At 43.6% G+C, this 15,978-nt stretch overlaps 1 protein-coding gene across 3 annotated transcripts in view; it reads right to left on the reverse strand.

Annotated features, from left to right (window-relative positions):
* The window catches only part of AAR2 (AAR2 splicing factor homolog), a 19,820-nt gene extending 4,107 nt beyond the window's left edge, over nt 1–15,713 (reverse strand). Inside the window, exons 1-4 of one of the 3 annotated variants that reach the window (XM_015564453.1) lie at nt 15,631–15,685; nt 15,327–15,391; nt 12,095–12,901; nt 8,473–8,702 (exon numbers count right to left, since the gene is read on the reverse strand). In XM_015564453.1, the coding sequence (XP_015419939.1) occupies nt 8,473–8,702; nt 12,095–12,851 (987 nt within the window). In that variant the 5' untranslated portion in view covers nt 12,852–12,901; nt 15,327–15,391; nt 15,631–15,685. The other 2 variants (XM_006764529.2, XM_006764530.2) reach the window with 2 other exon arrangements.
* Nucleotides 15,714–15,978: the final 265 nt, after the last annotated feature.

Raw genomic sequence — 15,978 nt, forward strand, 5'->3', positions numbered from 1 at the left:
AGGTGAGCAGTTAGGAGCCAGCGGTCCTGGATTGTGAGAGGGATGTCCGACTGCTGGATTAGGTCTGCTCCCTGTCAGCAGTCAGACATCCCCTGAGGGGACCCAGATTGGAGAGGGTGCAGGCTGGGCTGAGGGACAGCCCCCCCCCCCGAATGAATTTTGTGCACCGGGCCTCTAGTTAAATAATAATTCCCTATTTCCCCTTCCCCCAACCCCTGGCAGCCACAACTCTACTTTCTGTCTCTAGGAATCTGAATATTCTAGGTACCTCACATATGTGAAATCATACAGTAAGTACTAAGCCTTTTGTGACTGGCTTATTTCACTTAGTATACTGTCCTCAAGGTTCATTCATGTTGTAGCTGTGTCAGAATTTCCTTCTTCTTGAGGCTATCCCATTGTATGTCTATACCACATTTTGTTTTCCATTCATCTGTCAATGGCCATTTGGATTATTTCTACTTTTTGGCTATTGTAAATAACACTGCTATGAACGTGGGCGTAAAAATATCTCTTAGAGTCTCTGCTTTCAATTCTTTGGGGTACATATCCAGAAGTAGAGTTCCTGGATTGTTAAAAAATTCTGTTTAATGTTTTGAGGAACACTATCTTTCACAGTGGCTACATCATTTTACATTCCCATCAGCAATAAACAAGGCTTACAATATCTCCACATCCTTGCCAACATCTGTTATTTTCTAGTTTTTCTGGATAGTAGCCATCCTAATGGGTGTGAAGTGGCACTTCATTGTGGTTTTGATTTGCATTTCCCCAATGATTAGTGATGCTGAACATTTTTTCATGTATTTATTTGGCCATTGTATATATTCTTTGGAGAAATGTCTATTTAAGCCCTTTGCCAATTTTTAATCAGTTTTTTTTGTTGTTGTTGCTGTTGAGTTATCAGTAGGAATTCTTTATATATTCTGGATAGTAATTTTCTGTTTTAATGTTCTTTTTTGTTGTTGTTTTTTAGTCATTCCTCAGCTCAGGATATTTTTTCCATTGATTTTTAGAGAGAGTGGAAGGGAAGAGGGAAGGAGCGAGCAAGGGAGAGAGAGAGAAAGAAAACATCAATGTGAGAGAGACGCATCAATTGGTTGCCTCCAACATGGGCCCCAACAGGGCCGGGGGATCATCCTGCAACCCAGGCATGTGACCTTGACCAGGAATCGAACTCAGGACCCTCCAGTGTGCAGGCATTCTAACCACTGAGCAATGCTGGCCAGGGCTTGACATTCTTTTTAATTCAGTTTCACCTAATATAAATGTGGGAGGGGGCAGAACAGTAATTTTCTCTATATCTGAAACTCTATTCTGGATTGTCCTAGATCCCAACCCCTTCTAAGAATAATAGCAAACCCATTATTCCTCCTATTATTTTACTCTTTTTAAAGAAGTTTAAAAAAATATCCCAATAGATCCTCAAAATGCCAAGGGAAGACACACTTGAATGCCTATTTTTTAGAAATGGAGGCTGAGAGAAATTAAACGATTGAATCAAAGCTACCCAGAAAGGAAGTAGTTTTTCCAAGACTACCTGTTAGCTCCCCACTGGACCACCCCACAGACACAGGAGCATGAGGGTGGAAGATCTTTGATCCACAGACCACCACGGAAGGACTCTGGGCTCCAGGGGCCTTGACCTGACAAAGGTAACAGGTATACTCTGTGGCTGATTCCTTGGACAACGCCCTTTCTACCTGCTTCTTTCTGTGAGCGGGAGCAGCAAGGCCATTTGCAGTGGTCTTTGTTTGGAGCCATTTTGTTGGAGTGGTAGCAAGGAGAGAAGTGATGTGGGGGGGTAAGGAGGGGGCAGGGAGCAAAAGGGAGGTTTACAGAATTTGGTTTCATTAACTTGGGAATCGACTAAATACAGGAGCGGGAAGCATAGCCACAACAAAGTACCAGATCAATAACTAATTAGAGGGGTTGTATGAGCTTGGTGGCGAGAGGGCAGTGGGGAAGCTGGCGGCCTGTCTGTAGGCAGCTAATAGAGCATGCCATGGAGCCCTCAATAGGGAGCCAAGCTGAACTCTGGGGAGGGGCCTGGTATGGGAAGCAGAGAAGCCTGTTTCAAACAACACTAGCTCCAAAGGCCCCACACACCCATGAGTCTGTCCTCAGAGGTCCTGGGGAACCTGCTAGCTGAATTATCAAAAGCCTCCTCTTGCTCCCCTCCTTACTTAGTAAATTATACTATTCTCTCTGCAGCCCTTCCACCCACACTGAACAGTGGTCCAAACATGCTCTATTGCCTCTTCTGTGCCTCTACACACACATGCTTTTCTCCTACTTATAACACCCTCCCACCTGTTTTTTTTCTCCTTCAGTAGCTCATTTCTACTAGTAACTCAGGCTCAGCTCACATATCACCTCCTTTAGAGTGTTTTCCCAGACCAAGGATGGAACAGGTGCTCCTCTATGCTCCCCCAGTGCTCAGAGTTACCGTGATCATATCCTCCATCTCATTTAGGTAACAGTCGATTGATAGCTGAACTCTCCCAAGAGATGAGGAGCAACTCCAAAGCAATGACTTTTTCTTTTAAAATTATGTGACAGTCCTGGACAGAATTAGGGACTCATCCTAGGGAGGAGGTGGCTTATTTACTAGGCCCCTGCATGCCACCAAGCTCATAAACCACCTACTTGAGACATGCCTCTTATAAAAATCCAAGCTGAAATGAACTGCTCCAACCCGTCCCCTTAGCACTGTGCCTGAGCTGCCATTCTGGCATTTCTCACAGTGCTTGCAACGTGTGTTCTTATGAGTAGGGAATGAGTCCGAATTATCCATGTGTTCCACATGGCATATCACCTGGCACAGAGTTAGGGCCCATAGGATATTCACTGAAAGATTAATGAGATGTAAGGACTGCCCTGCATTTGGCAATGGCCAGCAGTGAGAGGTTGGAACAGGCTGGGCCCATACTCATCACTCATCCTTCCCACCCATTTCTCCAACACTGCCTGGTAGTAAAATCAACCAGAAGCAGGTAAATAGAAGCCTTCAGTCTGAAAAATAAGGCTGCTAATTTGAAAAGTAATACCTTTTAAAGAACTTGTCAATCTAATCTTTACTACAAACCTGGGAGGTAGAAGGACAGGAAATGACTATTCCCATTATACAGATGAGAACAGTGACAAATGCTGAGCAAGTAAGTGATAAATATTGAGCAAGATCCAGTCCAAGGAAAGAAATCTCAATCCTTTATCCCTACCAAGACATTCTTCTTGTGTTGATGCAGATTTGATATATCCTTCGTATGTTTAGCACTGCCCTGGGGAGCCCAGGGGCTTGGCGACCAGGTGCTTCTGGAACTGTCCCCTCTGCAGGCCTCCAGGATCCAGCGCACAGGCCCAGCTGACTTTTTTTAAAAATTGGCTTTAAAAAATATCAGTATTGCGACATAATTTACATACAATTAAATTCACCCATTTTAAGTGTTTGATTTGTTCTGACAAATGCATACACCCATGCAGCCACTATATGATATCAAGATTGATATATACTTAGTTTTTCTTTTTCCAGTTCTATGAATTTGAAGGACCATATATCATCACCATTAGGACACTGAATAGTTCCACTCTAACAAACACCCTTGTGCTGACCTTGGTGATCAAACCCTCCCTCACCCCTCGTCTCTCACATTCACTGACCTATTTTTATTTTTATCCCTATAATTTAAAAACTTGATATTTTAAAAACTCACAATTCAGAAAAGGAGATGTTTAGACAATACCTAGTTTCAAGCAATAATTTACTTTGATTCTCTTATTTTTAGATTAATTTGTAATGATCTGGTTATTTTATCAAAGTGAAATCAAGTAAACATTTTTAGCATCACTGAGAAATGAATCCTCTTAATATAGAAGATTAATACTGGATATTTATTTATTTATTTATTTAAATATATTTTATTGATTTTTTACAGAGAAGAAGGGAGAGAGATAGTTAGAAACATCGATGAGAGAGAAACATCGGTCAGCCGCCTCCCACACCCCCCCCACGGGGGATGTGCCCGCAACCCAGGTACATGCCCTCGACCGGAATCGAACCCGGGACCCTCCAGTCCGCAGGCCCACGCTCTATCCACTGAGCCAAACCGGTTTCGGCAATACTGGATATTTAAAAAATATTTTGAAATAGGATAACAACATTACACAAACAACTGCATTTATTAGTATATCCACTGGGTATTTTTTCTAAATATAAAAAGGTATTACTATTTTTATCACTAAGTCTGTATATTATAAAATCATAAATAACTTCAGTTAGAAATTTAAAAGCCTTCTTTTAGGCCCAAGTTAAATAGAGTTCATTCAGGTCACCTGAGAAATTTAAAATACCAAGGTAGGTAGCTGAGTCACTATCTTATCCTACTTTTTTGGCTAGACCAAAAGGATGAAATTTCCAATTTTTTCAATTCCCAAATGGTTTTTCAACTTAGACTAAAACAAGCCAGAGGCAGGACATTTTATTTCTACTTGCAGAAGAAGAACGTGGTGTTAAAAGCAAGACTATCACTTCACAATAATTGCCAGGAAAGTGAAGAGCAGTGGGAATAATTCTGAGATCAGTTTAAAGAATTTGGGATGTTTTGTCTGGGGCCCTAATATATGAGAGCTCACCGCAGGCATTAGAATCAAAGCTTAGCCCTGCCACCTATTAGCTCTGGTCGCCTTGGGAAAAATTATGTGACCTTTGTGATCTTACTTTCTCATGTGTAAAATGGAAGTATAGCCTTAATTTTGAGCATTGCTTTGAGGGCTAAATGAGATAATGCACAGTAAGTGTAAAAAAGTAATAGACAGCTGATGGCAGGAGGTCTGGGAGTAGGTAGGTGAAATTTATCCTAGATGGTATGATGATAAAAATACTATAGACATCATTGTCAGAGCCAACATTTTTTCTCAAGAGTTAAAGATGGACACTGGCATTTAGAATACTCATAAGAAATAAAGCTAGAAAGCATATATGGCCCATTGTGACTAAAAGTATTTTTAAAAAACAGGTTATGTGACTATATGCCTAAATGCTATGCAATCAGCAATAAGAATTCTTATTTTGCACATAACTCATTTTCTAATATACTATTAAATGCGGATTATCTTTTCATTGGTTTTAAACAAATTGTGGTGACTCAAGTAGCTTTAAATAAAAGAAAAAACTGTATCTATTTTTGTAAAACAAATAATTTTTATTCAAGCTAAATCCATGGGATTTGTAAAAACTAGTGACATTTATTTAAAAAGGCCTCTAATGGCAGAGGCCATTACATGGTTGCCTTTAAGTGCTCACACACACAAACACCAGCCCTTCTCCACGGGTAGTAGCCATTTAAGCTCCTAAGTAAGAAAGCCAGTTCCACTTACTTGACTACCTGAGGGGAGAGCAGGCAGCTGGCTAAGGAAGGCTTTTATGGGCTGATTCATTCAGTCAAACACCCCGAGTGAGTGAGTGAGTGCCTCTGTGTGGGGGGACTGAATTCTCACTGCCAAGATGGCATCAACTTAACTTTCCATTAAAAAAAGAAGTTTTATAATAGCCTTCTCTACATTGTGCCTGTTGAAATCTCAGTCATCCTTCAAGCTCATAGTCAAATGCCATCACCCCCCCAAAACACACACACCTTTTGCAAAAGCCATTCCTGATCCTCTGTCCCCTCAAATCTCAACCGCAGTCTGAATTAACCAATTTCTCCTAATGCCCTTTGATTAGAATTCACTGTTTACATCTATCACATTAGGGCCATCTACATTACCATAGGAATTATACTCTATTTATCTAAAAACAACAAATAACACAAAGATTAAGTGCTAGGCCTTAACCAGGTGTTTAAAATAACAGGATGAACAAAACAGGCTTTGGGTGAAAGTTCAAGGCTCAGTGGGGCAATCAGGTCGACAATATGTAAATTTCAGCAAGTACAGCTTGTGCAATATAATACTGACAAGTACAAAGCAGGCTAACAGTATGGAAAGGAGAGAGATCAGGTGTGGCTTCATAGAGTGGGTTGTTTTGAGGGTATCTCATAGGGTAAACAAGTACACACCAGGTTCAGTTAAGAAGGCATGACACTTTATACCCATGTCTTTATCAGTCATGCCAGAGGGAAAGTTCTAGAGATCTGCTGTGCTTATAATTGACAATATGTTCTATACACTTAAAAATCTGTTAAGAGGGTAGACCTCTTGTTATGTGTTAGTTATTTACAGCAAATTTTTTTAAAAAGAAGGCATGAAACAGGACAGCATGTCTGGGAATTTGCAAGGAGACCAGGTCACTGGAGTTGGTGGAGGAAAACAGGGAGACGAAGGAGAAGCTAGAGAACAGGTTAGGAGTCAGAACAGATCGGGCCTTGTGACCCATATTTGGGCTTTTAACTTTCTAGACAATGAGGAGTTGCAGAGAAATAGGATCAGATGTGCATTTTAGAGCAGCAACTCAGGTGGCAAAGTGGGAGACAGGGTAGGCATGGAAGTTGACAGACTCTTATGCAGCCTAGATGAGACCAAAAGGTGTGGGTTAGGGAAATGCTACCAGGCAGGGCTGCCTTCTAAAACACATTGCTTTCTAGAGTTATTTGGTTAATTCATTTATTTACTTTCCACCAAAATATAAGTGGAAAGTCAGGGACTCTGTCTGTCTTGCTCACAGCTATATTTCTAGTCTTGTCAGGTGCTCAGGAAATACCTGCTAAATCAATGAACAAATCTACTGAGGGCAGGAACCCTGGCTAATCCGCAACACTTTCAGGAGAATGTTGTATTTAAAGAAGGATGCTCAGAAACATGCATTGATTTATTTTTTTTAAAGGCACGTGTTTTGGATTTTTCCAAACAACGACATCAAATTTTCTTGGTGAAAAGTCTAAAGGCAGAATTTTTCCACCCATCAGCTTTGCATACCCCACCGAGGCATCTAGCAATCCAGCTGGGCCCTTTCTGCTTCGTAAATCATTGCTAGCAACAAAGCCTCAGCAATTAGAGCTCAGCTGTTGGCTGTGCTGACAATGGTTAGAACAGCCAGCAACAGTGTGGCCCTCCTGTTTGTGCGACCGCATTAACGCACATCATGAGGGTTGCACATATTCCTGTGGACCACAAACACTGCCAGAAGCAAGATAGCAGGCTGATGCCTCCTACACTTCCATAACCCACAACCCAGTAACTTTGGTGGGGATTTTCCCCCTGGAGGAAGGATAAAAGGATTTAATTTCTCTTTTATATTAAGAACCAATAAAAGGGCAGTTTTATAATTCATCTGAAGTGGAATACACCAGATTCAAGCCATGAGCTTGACTGACTCATCCCCATGGTGTGCACAAGTCCTCCAGCTGCCAGAGTTTCAAGCCAGCTGCCTGCTCGCAGGGACTCTTCCAACAGTATGTTGGTTTTAGAAAAGCGCTCTGTACCTCTAAGAAACAGGCATGATGGTGTCTCCACTACTATCCATCAAGAATCCTTTTGGGGTAGGGGGCTACATTGTATTCAATATGCAGGCCTGAATATAAATGTACAAATCCTGACTCTGCCACTTACCAGCTGTGTGAACTTACATAAATTACTTAACCTTTCTGAGTCTGTGTTCTCATTTGTGAAATGGAATAATCCTATCTGCCTTACAGCACTCCAGAGAAATCAAATGAGGAAACCCATCTAGTATGATAACATGGTGCCTGATACCCCAACAGGCACTTAATGAATGTTCAGTCCCTTATCCTGCGTGGGAGTGAGAGGGAGGTCAGTGAACAGCCACCTTGTAAGGAGCAGGGCTTTTGGGGGTCTCACATACAGGGAGGAAAAAGCAGTTCATGGACCAGAAAATATGGAAACTGACAGTTTGCAGCCCTGCCTCTTTTATACTTGAGAAAGTTAGGAAATGTGAGTGACAGAGGCTGTCCCAAGAACATAAAGGAAGCTAATCTGTTTGCAAAGGGAGGAAATAACACAGGATGAAGATTGTGAGTTTTTTGAAGCTTCTTCCCTAATTACCACTCATAATGAAAATTTAATTGCCAACTTAAAAGCAAGTTTCACTTTTTCCCTCAGAAAATCTCTGCAGAAACTGGCACATTTGGTTTGACACAGGAAATCAAAGTTACTTTAATGCTGAAATGAGATCTAAAGAGCTGCAGATGTTTCCCTGGGAGTAACAATCTTCCAAACTCTGTCCTCCTGGGTTGCAGCTATGGCTACAGAGAAAAGGAAAAACCGTTTTGAGCTGAGTAACTCAAAGGGGTGGAGGTGATTCAAATTCCAAGTAGTCCAGTGCTAGGCACTCTGGGGGCAAGCGGGGAGAGGGTGGTACAGAGAAAGGGTATCTGGCATCAAGGAGCTTCAATCGAGTAGGAGAGGGAACCAGGAAACAGCCTAAGATTAGGAAACCAAAATTAAGAAACTTTGGGTCACGAAAGAACAGCAAGAAACAAAAAGGCAACCCTTCTCAGGATGCAAAAGACTGCTCACCTGTAACGTGCTGGTGAGGAAGTTGTTCTGGGAGACAATGTCCACAAAGAAGTCGGGGGGGATCTCGCCGAGCTGGTGGTACAGGATGGAGATGAGGTTGACGTAGAGAGTGTGGTGCTTCACCATGGCTTCCTCAGAGCGGCACAGGAGGTTCAGGAGCTGCTTCCAGTGCTCGAAAGCCTCATACACGTTCCCCAGCAGGAAGCACACAAAGGCAAACTGAAGTTCACCTGAAAGGCACAGAGGAGAAAGGATCCTTAGGGAGAAGATACCTGCTGACTCTACAAGCCTGACAGTTCCACTGGACCTCACCAAGGGGGGCCGGGAGGGTCTTTTCTCCTTGTCACTCCTGCAGAGACCAGCATGGGGTCTGGCAACAAGCCGGTCCTTAATAAAAGTTTGCTGAACTGCTATAAATTTGGATTTCTGTAAAATCAGACTGCAAGAGAAGAGGTACACCTAGTATTTGCCTGGCATTTAAAGATTTTACAAAATGTGCTCAGGGATATCATGCCAAGTGGATCCCAAACCTGGCTGCCTATCAGAACTACTAGAGGAGCTTGCTAAAAATAAAGCAGCCCAAGCCTCACCCGCAGAGATCCTGGCTGAGGATAGATGATCTGTAGCTCTAATTTTGATGCAGATATTCTGCTACAGGTTCGGGGAAATGCTGTATTACACCACGTAATCCTCAGCCCAACTCCTCAAGGTGGTCAAAGAAAGGTGGTATTTGCCTTATTTTATACATGAGGTCAAGGGACTTGCACAAGATCACACATCTAACCCTTAGGAACGTGAACAATGAAAAGATAAAATAGATTTTCTATTGGCTGGGAACTGTTCTAGAGCCTCCCAGAGGAGGAAAATTTGGGAGGACTTGTTCCAGGCTTGATTGTTTAATCACAGTGCTCTGTGGTTTAATCTCTATGAGCAGCTTGGTGGGAAAGAACATGGGCTCTGGAGCCAAACTGCCTGTGTTCAAATCTCAGCTCAACCACTTAGCTGGGCAAGTTACAGTACTTTATCTGTTTATGCTTCAATTTCCTTATTTAAAGGTGAGGATTAAATAAATCAATATATGTAAAGCATTTAAAATAATGTAGGGCTCCAAGCAGCACTCAATAAATATTAGTTATTATTCCAACATTTCCATCAGATGCCTGTCTCAAACAAAGAGACCTGATGATCTAGATCAGCAGTTGCCAACCTTTCCGACCTCACAGACCACCAGTGGTCCATAAACCACCGGTTGGCGATCACTGATTTAGATGCCATTGTACTTGGCCAAGCAACTGGGTCTCTGGTTACCAAAATATACTGTTGCCGGTCAGAGATGTTCTGTCTGTCTTCACATTTAATGAGGGCTTCTGTGGACCTACCTACGGGTCATCAAAACAACATATGCATTCAACATGTGTGACTAGCTAGCTACCTGCTAGGACATTTGACCGATATGTAGTCAAATTTTCTTTGTGTGATAGAGGTTAATGATCTCCTTCTTCAGTTGGCTTTTCCTGGTTGGCTTGTGAAAACATGAGCTTATTCTCTGAATTTAGGGCATTTATTTAAATTCGTGCATTTCTGGCCTAGTCTAAAATTATGAGATCAGAAATAATTTCAAAGAGCTGTCATGCAGATACAAAGTTATCCCTGCAACAGACCTTTTCACAAGATTACTTTAAAGAACTGAAATGTGTTAGAAGTAGAAAACAGGATTTCTGTTCATTTTTAAGCCAGAATTTCAAGTGTTACTTATTAAATGAAAATACTATGTAATGCATTAAAATACATTCATTAAAATGTCCCTTATCAGCTGAACCAATGATTTAAAAGGCCCTATATTCAAAATTTTCACTGATGTTCCAATAAAAAAATATGCAAATACCTAGGCAACTTGTAAAATATCTATATTTATAATAGGGTAATATGCAAATTGGTGTGGGACACCATCACGTAACAACTGAACAGCAGGAGGGCGGGGCAGCGAGCTATAAGCAGTGGAGAGCTACAGGAGGGCAGGGAAGGGAGCTACATGCAGTGGAGAGCTACCAGTGGCAGTGGGTAGGGTGGCCAGATGAGGCAAGGGGCAGCGAGCTACTGGCGCACGGATTCATGCGCAGGGCAATCCGTGTGCAGGGCCACTAGTATATATATAAATAGCTGTTAAAGATGTGATGAATGTTTGCTGTCACTAGTAACTGAAGAAAAATACAGTTGACTCTTAAACAACATGGGGGCTGAGGAGCAGTCATTCTGTGCAGTCAAAAATCTGCTTATAACTTTTGACTTCACAGAAACTTAGTTGTCCCTCAGTATCCACAGAAAATTGATGTTAGGACACCCACCCCCATACCAAAATCTGTGAATGCTCAAGTCCCCCATATAAAATGCATAGATCAACACACATAGTAGGCCCTCTGCATCTGGGGACTTGTAATTTGGGATCAAAAACAGTACAGGTACTTATTGAAGAAAAAAATCTGCAAATAAATGGATCCATGCAGTTCAAACTTGTGTTGTTCAGGGTCAACTGTAAATGGAAATAAGATGCCATTCTCCAACTACCCAGATGGAAGAAGCCTTTGCTGAATTGCCATGTCAAAGGTAATAGGCAACAGCCTCCCAATAGCTGGTGAAGCCGCACAACCTTCTTATGGCAACATACATGCTCTGACCCAACAATTTCAACCCTAACCACATGCAGAAACACACACAAGGATGTTCACTAGGCAACACTTATAATAGGGAAAATATGAACATCTTAAAGGTCCATCTGCATTGGGCTGGTTCAATAACTATGGAACTTAAGCAGCCAGTGAAAAGGAGTGACTATTTCAGTGACAGAAAAATGTTTATATTAAAGTAAATAACAAAATGATATACCATAATTCTGTTTTTTGTAAAAAAAAATCACATATACATACATATAATTGAACTTAAAAAGTCTAAAAACACATAGAAATTAACTTAGAGAAAAGACTGAAATAAAGTATCTATAGCCATAGCTACAGGTGTACATATACATTTATATGTAAAAGACGGGAAGTAAATACACCAAAATGTAAAAAATGGTTATTTCTAGGCTGTGAAAACTAGAATGAATTTGATTGTGTAGGTTATTTTTTCTATGATGAATATATTTTTGTAATAAGGGGGAAATAAAAACTATAATAATGTTTTTAAAAAGTCACTGTCATGTTCTAAGCAGTCGAGAGACCAACACCTTGAGAGAGTCAGGAGCAAGTTGAGGAGGGAAGTGGGAGGCCTGGGAAAGAGGAGCCCTTGGCTCTGGTCTCATTCTGACCACTTAGCAATCCTTTGCTTCTATAGACCTCAATCTGTAAAATGAGGGGTTGGGCCATGCCAGTGGTTCCTAAACACAGGACTGTCTGCATCAGGTTCACCTAGGGTTCGTGTTTATTACACAGACAGACAGACAAATCGCTGGGGCCCGAGTCAATCTCCAGGGTTAAGGCCTGGACATCCGTATCTTTACTGAGTGTACTGGGCATGACTGCCTCGTAGCCAGCTTTAGGAACCCCTAGACTCAATAACCCAAGGTATACGCCCTAATCCAATACCCCTCCTTGGCCCACTCCCAAAGAGCCTTGTTCCTCCTCACCGAGTACATCCTGGGGGCTGCTGGGGAACTGCTTGCTGAGCACAGTCTCCAGGGCATAGCTCAGGTCCATGCTGTGCCTGGTTATCTCTGCTGGTGTGGCACCTGCCGGGAACATCTGTGTGGGCAGCTCGGAGAAGCGGATCTCTGTCCCGGCTTTGGGCTTCATCTCAGGCAGCCGGGCCAGGCCTTCCTGGTAGCTTTTGCACTCGGTGCCACAGCGGGGTAGATTCTGCCCCACCCGGTCCTTGGTGTGCTTCAGGGAGAGCACAGGCAACACCTCTGAGAAGGCACAGATCTGCCGGCTCTCGGGCTGCAGCCTCTCCATTGTGGCCTCGCTGATGAAGTTGGTGAGTGAGATCCACTTCTTGAGCGTGGCATATGGGTAAGGTCCCAGAAACTGGTCTAGGTCCTGGAGGTTGGCCCTCATGGCCTCCACCTCAGCCTCTGGGGCTGGGGAAAGGTCTACCTCTTCCTGGACCGAGTTCCAGCGCAGGACCGTCAGCTCCCGCTGCTGCAGGCAAAGGAAGAAGCCCATTCGAGGGCCGACATCCCTGGGATTGGCCTTGTCCACAGAGCTGTAGTGGAGGAAGTGGATGCCTGGTGGAATCATCTTCACACCCCGGAACTTGGGCCCCACCTCCCAGGAGTTGTAGTCAATGCCAAACTCTGTCCCCTTGGGCATATTCAGGATGATCACAGTGGCCCCTTCAAAGAAGAGGCTCTTGGCAAGCTCAGGATCCATCTGCATGGCAGCCATGGCTGCAGTGATAGGCGACCAAAGGAGAACTCTTCTTATTTTCAGGACAGCTGAAAAGGAAAGCAACCAGAGTTTGTCAGAACTTGGGGAGGAATGCTTCATTTACTGAGCAATCTCTATGCCCCTGATAGCAATATCTCCCTTAATCCTCACCACAACCCTACATCCATTTACAGAAGAACACGTGAGATTCAGAGAGAAGAGAATACTCACTTCACAGCTGAAAAGACACCAGAGAAGTAACATGTTTAGGTCACACAAGGACATACAAAGTCACACAAATTAGAACCTGGGTACCCTGCCCTCCAGGCCAGTGTTCTTCCCACTGTCCACTCAGGATCTGCTCTTGGATCTCTCTCTCTCACCATGGAGGATAAAAGTAAAGGAAGCCTGAATGGTCCACTCTAAACTGTAACTCTGCCTAAAACCTATTGCTAGAAAGTCCCAGAAGAAATGAGAAGGATGCTTGACTCAAGTACACAACCAGTTTCCCATAAGCCTCAGGGAAAGCCCAGAAACAGACAGAGGTGGAAAGTGGGTGCTCAGCATCTAAAATTCACAACAAATTTGGGAAGTGGAGAGCTTTTCAACTCAGTCTCTTCTCCTTTTACACATAAAAACCTAAAGTCCAAGGAGTGAGACAACTTCCCAAAGGGCCCACAGTCAGTGGCAACGCTGGACCACTCGTCCAGAATGGACTTAGGTGGCATGGCTGGCCTAGGATCAGTATTTAGAAGAGAAAGCTCAGAGCACTTATTTTACCTACCCCTGAACCACCTATGGGGGAATACTGTAAAACATCTGTAGGCAGACACTGCCTCTGTGGTATTTGTAAGAATGGTTCCAACATGAATTCATTTAAACCAAACAATTATCTACCCTTCTAGTCCCAAGACACCTACCTATTTAATTCAACAAATAACCACTGTATGCCTGCACTGTGCCAGGATCTTTACCGGGCACTATTTAAATAAAACCTCTAGAGCAGTGGTTCTCAACCTTGGCTGCACATTAGGATCACCTGGGAATCTTTTTAAAATCCTGATTTCTGGGCCTCATCCTCCGGAAATTCTGTTTCTTTGTTACTAATGTTGTGGCCTCACCCCATAACAAAGAAACAGAATTTCCGGAGGATGAGGCCCAGAAATCAGGATTTTAAAAAGATTCCCAGGTGATTCTAATGTGCAGCCAAGGTTGAGAACCACTGCTCTAGAGTAAGACAGCCACTGCCCTCTAGGCACTTCCAATCTAGCCAGACATATGAGCAAGGGCGCTAACATTTCACAAAGGGAGAATCAGTGGCCTGCTTAGTTCTTTTTACTCTGTATATTTTACACAATCAAAACAAAATAAAACAGCGAGGAAAGGAAGACCAACCCTTTCCCAAAAACGTAAAGGGTATATTTTACTGCCTTAACCCAAAAACACTACAGGTGACCCTCACTTTAAATCAGCTTTTATTTTTGGCCTTCAAGTCACAACTCGTTATGGGTTAAGAAACAGTTTAGAGTCTCAGCCAGTATTATTTTTTAACGAAAAGAATAGAATAAAAAAATTAGAGTGCACCAGGAGTGAAGATAATAACTGCTTTCTGAAGCTTTGTGTTTGTGTACGTACTCTTAGTTGCAACATAAAATGTATTTGTTACCGTAGGTCATGGTCCAAAAAAGCCTAAAAGCCACGGCTCTAAATAACTTATACATCATCTTCCTATTCCCAACCCTAATTCAGAAGGTACTTGATGAATATTTGCTAAATGCACAGCTATTACATTTAGAAAACTGCTCCTCATTTAGCCACTTTCCCTTGTGGCATCTGTGTGCTCCTCCTTGATAATTCCTTTCACTCTAATTCCATCAGGCTGTAATTCTATTCATTGCATCTTCCGCAGCTGGCATGTGGCCTGACACAGAGAAGATGCCCTGGAAATGCATCCACCCACTTCTCTTCACCACCTCTTTAACCAAACGACCATGACACTCACCCAGAGCGCTGGCCCCTCCAATCCAGTCTCCATCCACAGCTGGAGTGACCTTTGCAAAATGCCAATCTAGGCATGTGGACACCCACTTTTAATACCTCCGGGTGGTTTGCCATGTGATTCTGGGGAAACCAAAATCCATGGTCTGGGCCCCGGCAACTCCTGCAGCTTGTTTCACACCCTGCTCCCCACACAAGCTCTGCTCCAGGCACACCGGCCTCCTCCCGACCCTCAAACGAGAAGCTCCTCTGCCTATGAAGCGCTTCCCTCCTGTCACATAATTTTCCTGATTCAGCCCAATAATCTCTCCTCCGTACAGCCTCTTGTGCTACACGCTCATTTCACGTACCAAGTCGGCAATTTTGCCCATGTTTAATCGAGGGTTGTCACCTCCACGAGGTTTATCCGGACCCTTGATAAACATTCATTTATAAAAACATGGTATTCCGTTTCGCAGATGAGAAACAAAGGCTCCTTTCGGGGAAAGATCTTACCGGGAAGTTACCGAGAGCCGGACGGAACCAGGTCGGGCTCAGCCAAGGCCTCGGGCCCCCAAGTCCTGAAGTTAGGAAAGCCCGAAGTTACCCGGTGGCCCGGGGAGTGCTGGGGCGCCCTCCCTGGTGACGGTTTCTCGGGAGAAAGGGCTTTGGAGACACCAGGGTCCCACCACCAGCCCACAGGGCCCCGCGAGGCGCCCTAGTCCAGGGCACGCCGCGACCCCAGGCCGGGAACGGGGTGGCCCCGCTACGCAAACAACGAAAGGAGCGCAATTAAAACAGACCGGGAGGCCGCACTCACCAGCTTCGGTGCCGCCCCGCTCACGCACCGCGGAAGCGCACCGGAAATCCGCTCTGGCGCCGGACAAGAGCTACGGAAAAAGCGCCCGGGCAGAGCTCTAGGTCGCGGGACGAGCGGTCCGCGCCGGCAGGTTCCGCCCCAGAATACCTTTTGCTTTTAGTTTCTCGTTTTAGCTCCAGAACCGTGGGTAACAACTTTTTTTTTTTTTTTTTTTTTTTTTTTTACATTTCTCCCATCTTTCAGGTAATTTGTGGATACCGTTGTGGGTAACAACTTTTGTCAAACTGTGCATTTTATATCCCGTTCCAGAAACACATCTTCCAGCCAAGATCCGTTGGTCTCAATCAG

This window comes from Myotis davidii, unplaced genomic scaffold, assembly GCF_000327345.1.
Source record: "Myotis davidii unplaced genomic scaffold, ASM32734v1 scaffold38, whole genome shotgun sequence".
NCBI classification, from domain to species: domain Eukaryota; kingdom Metazoa; phylum Chordata; class Mammalia; order Chiroptera; family Vespertilionidae; genus Myotis; species Myotis davidii.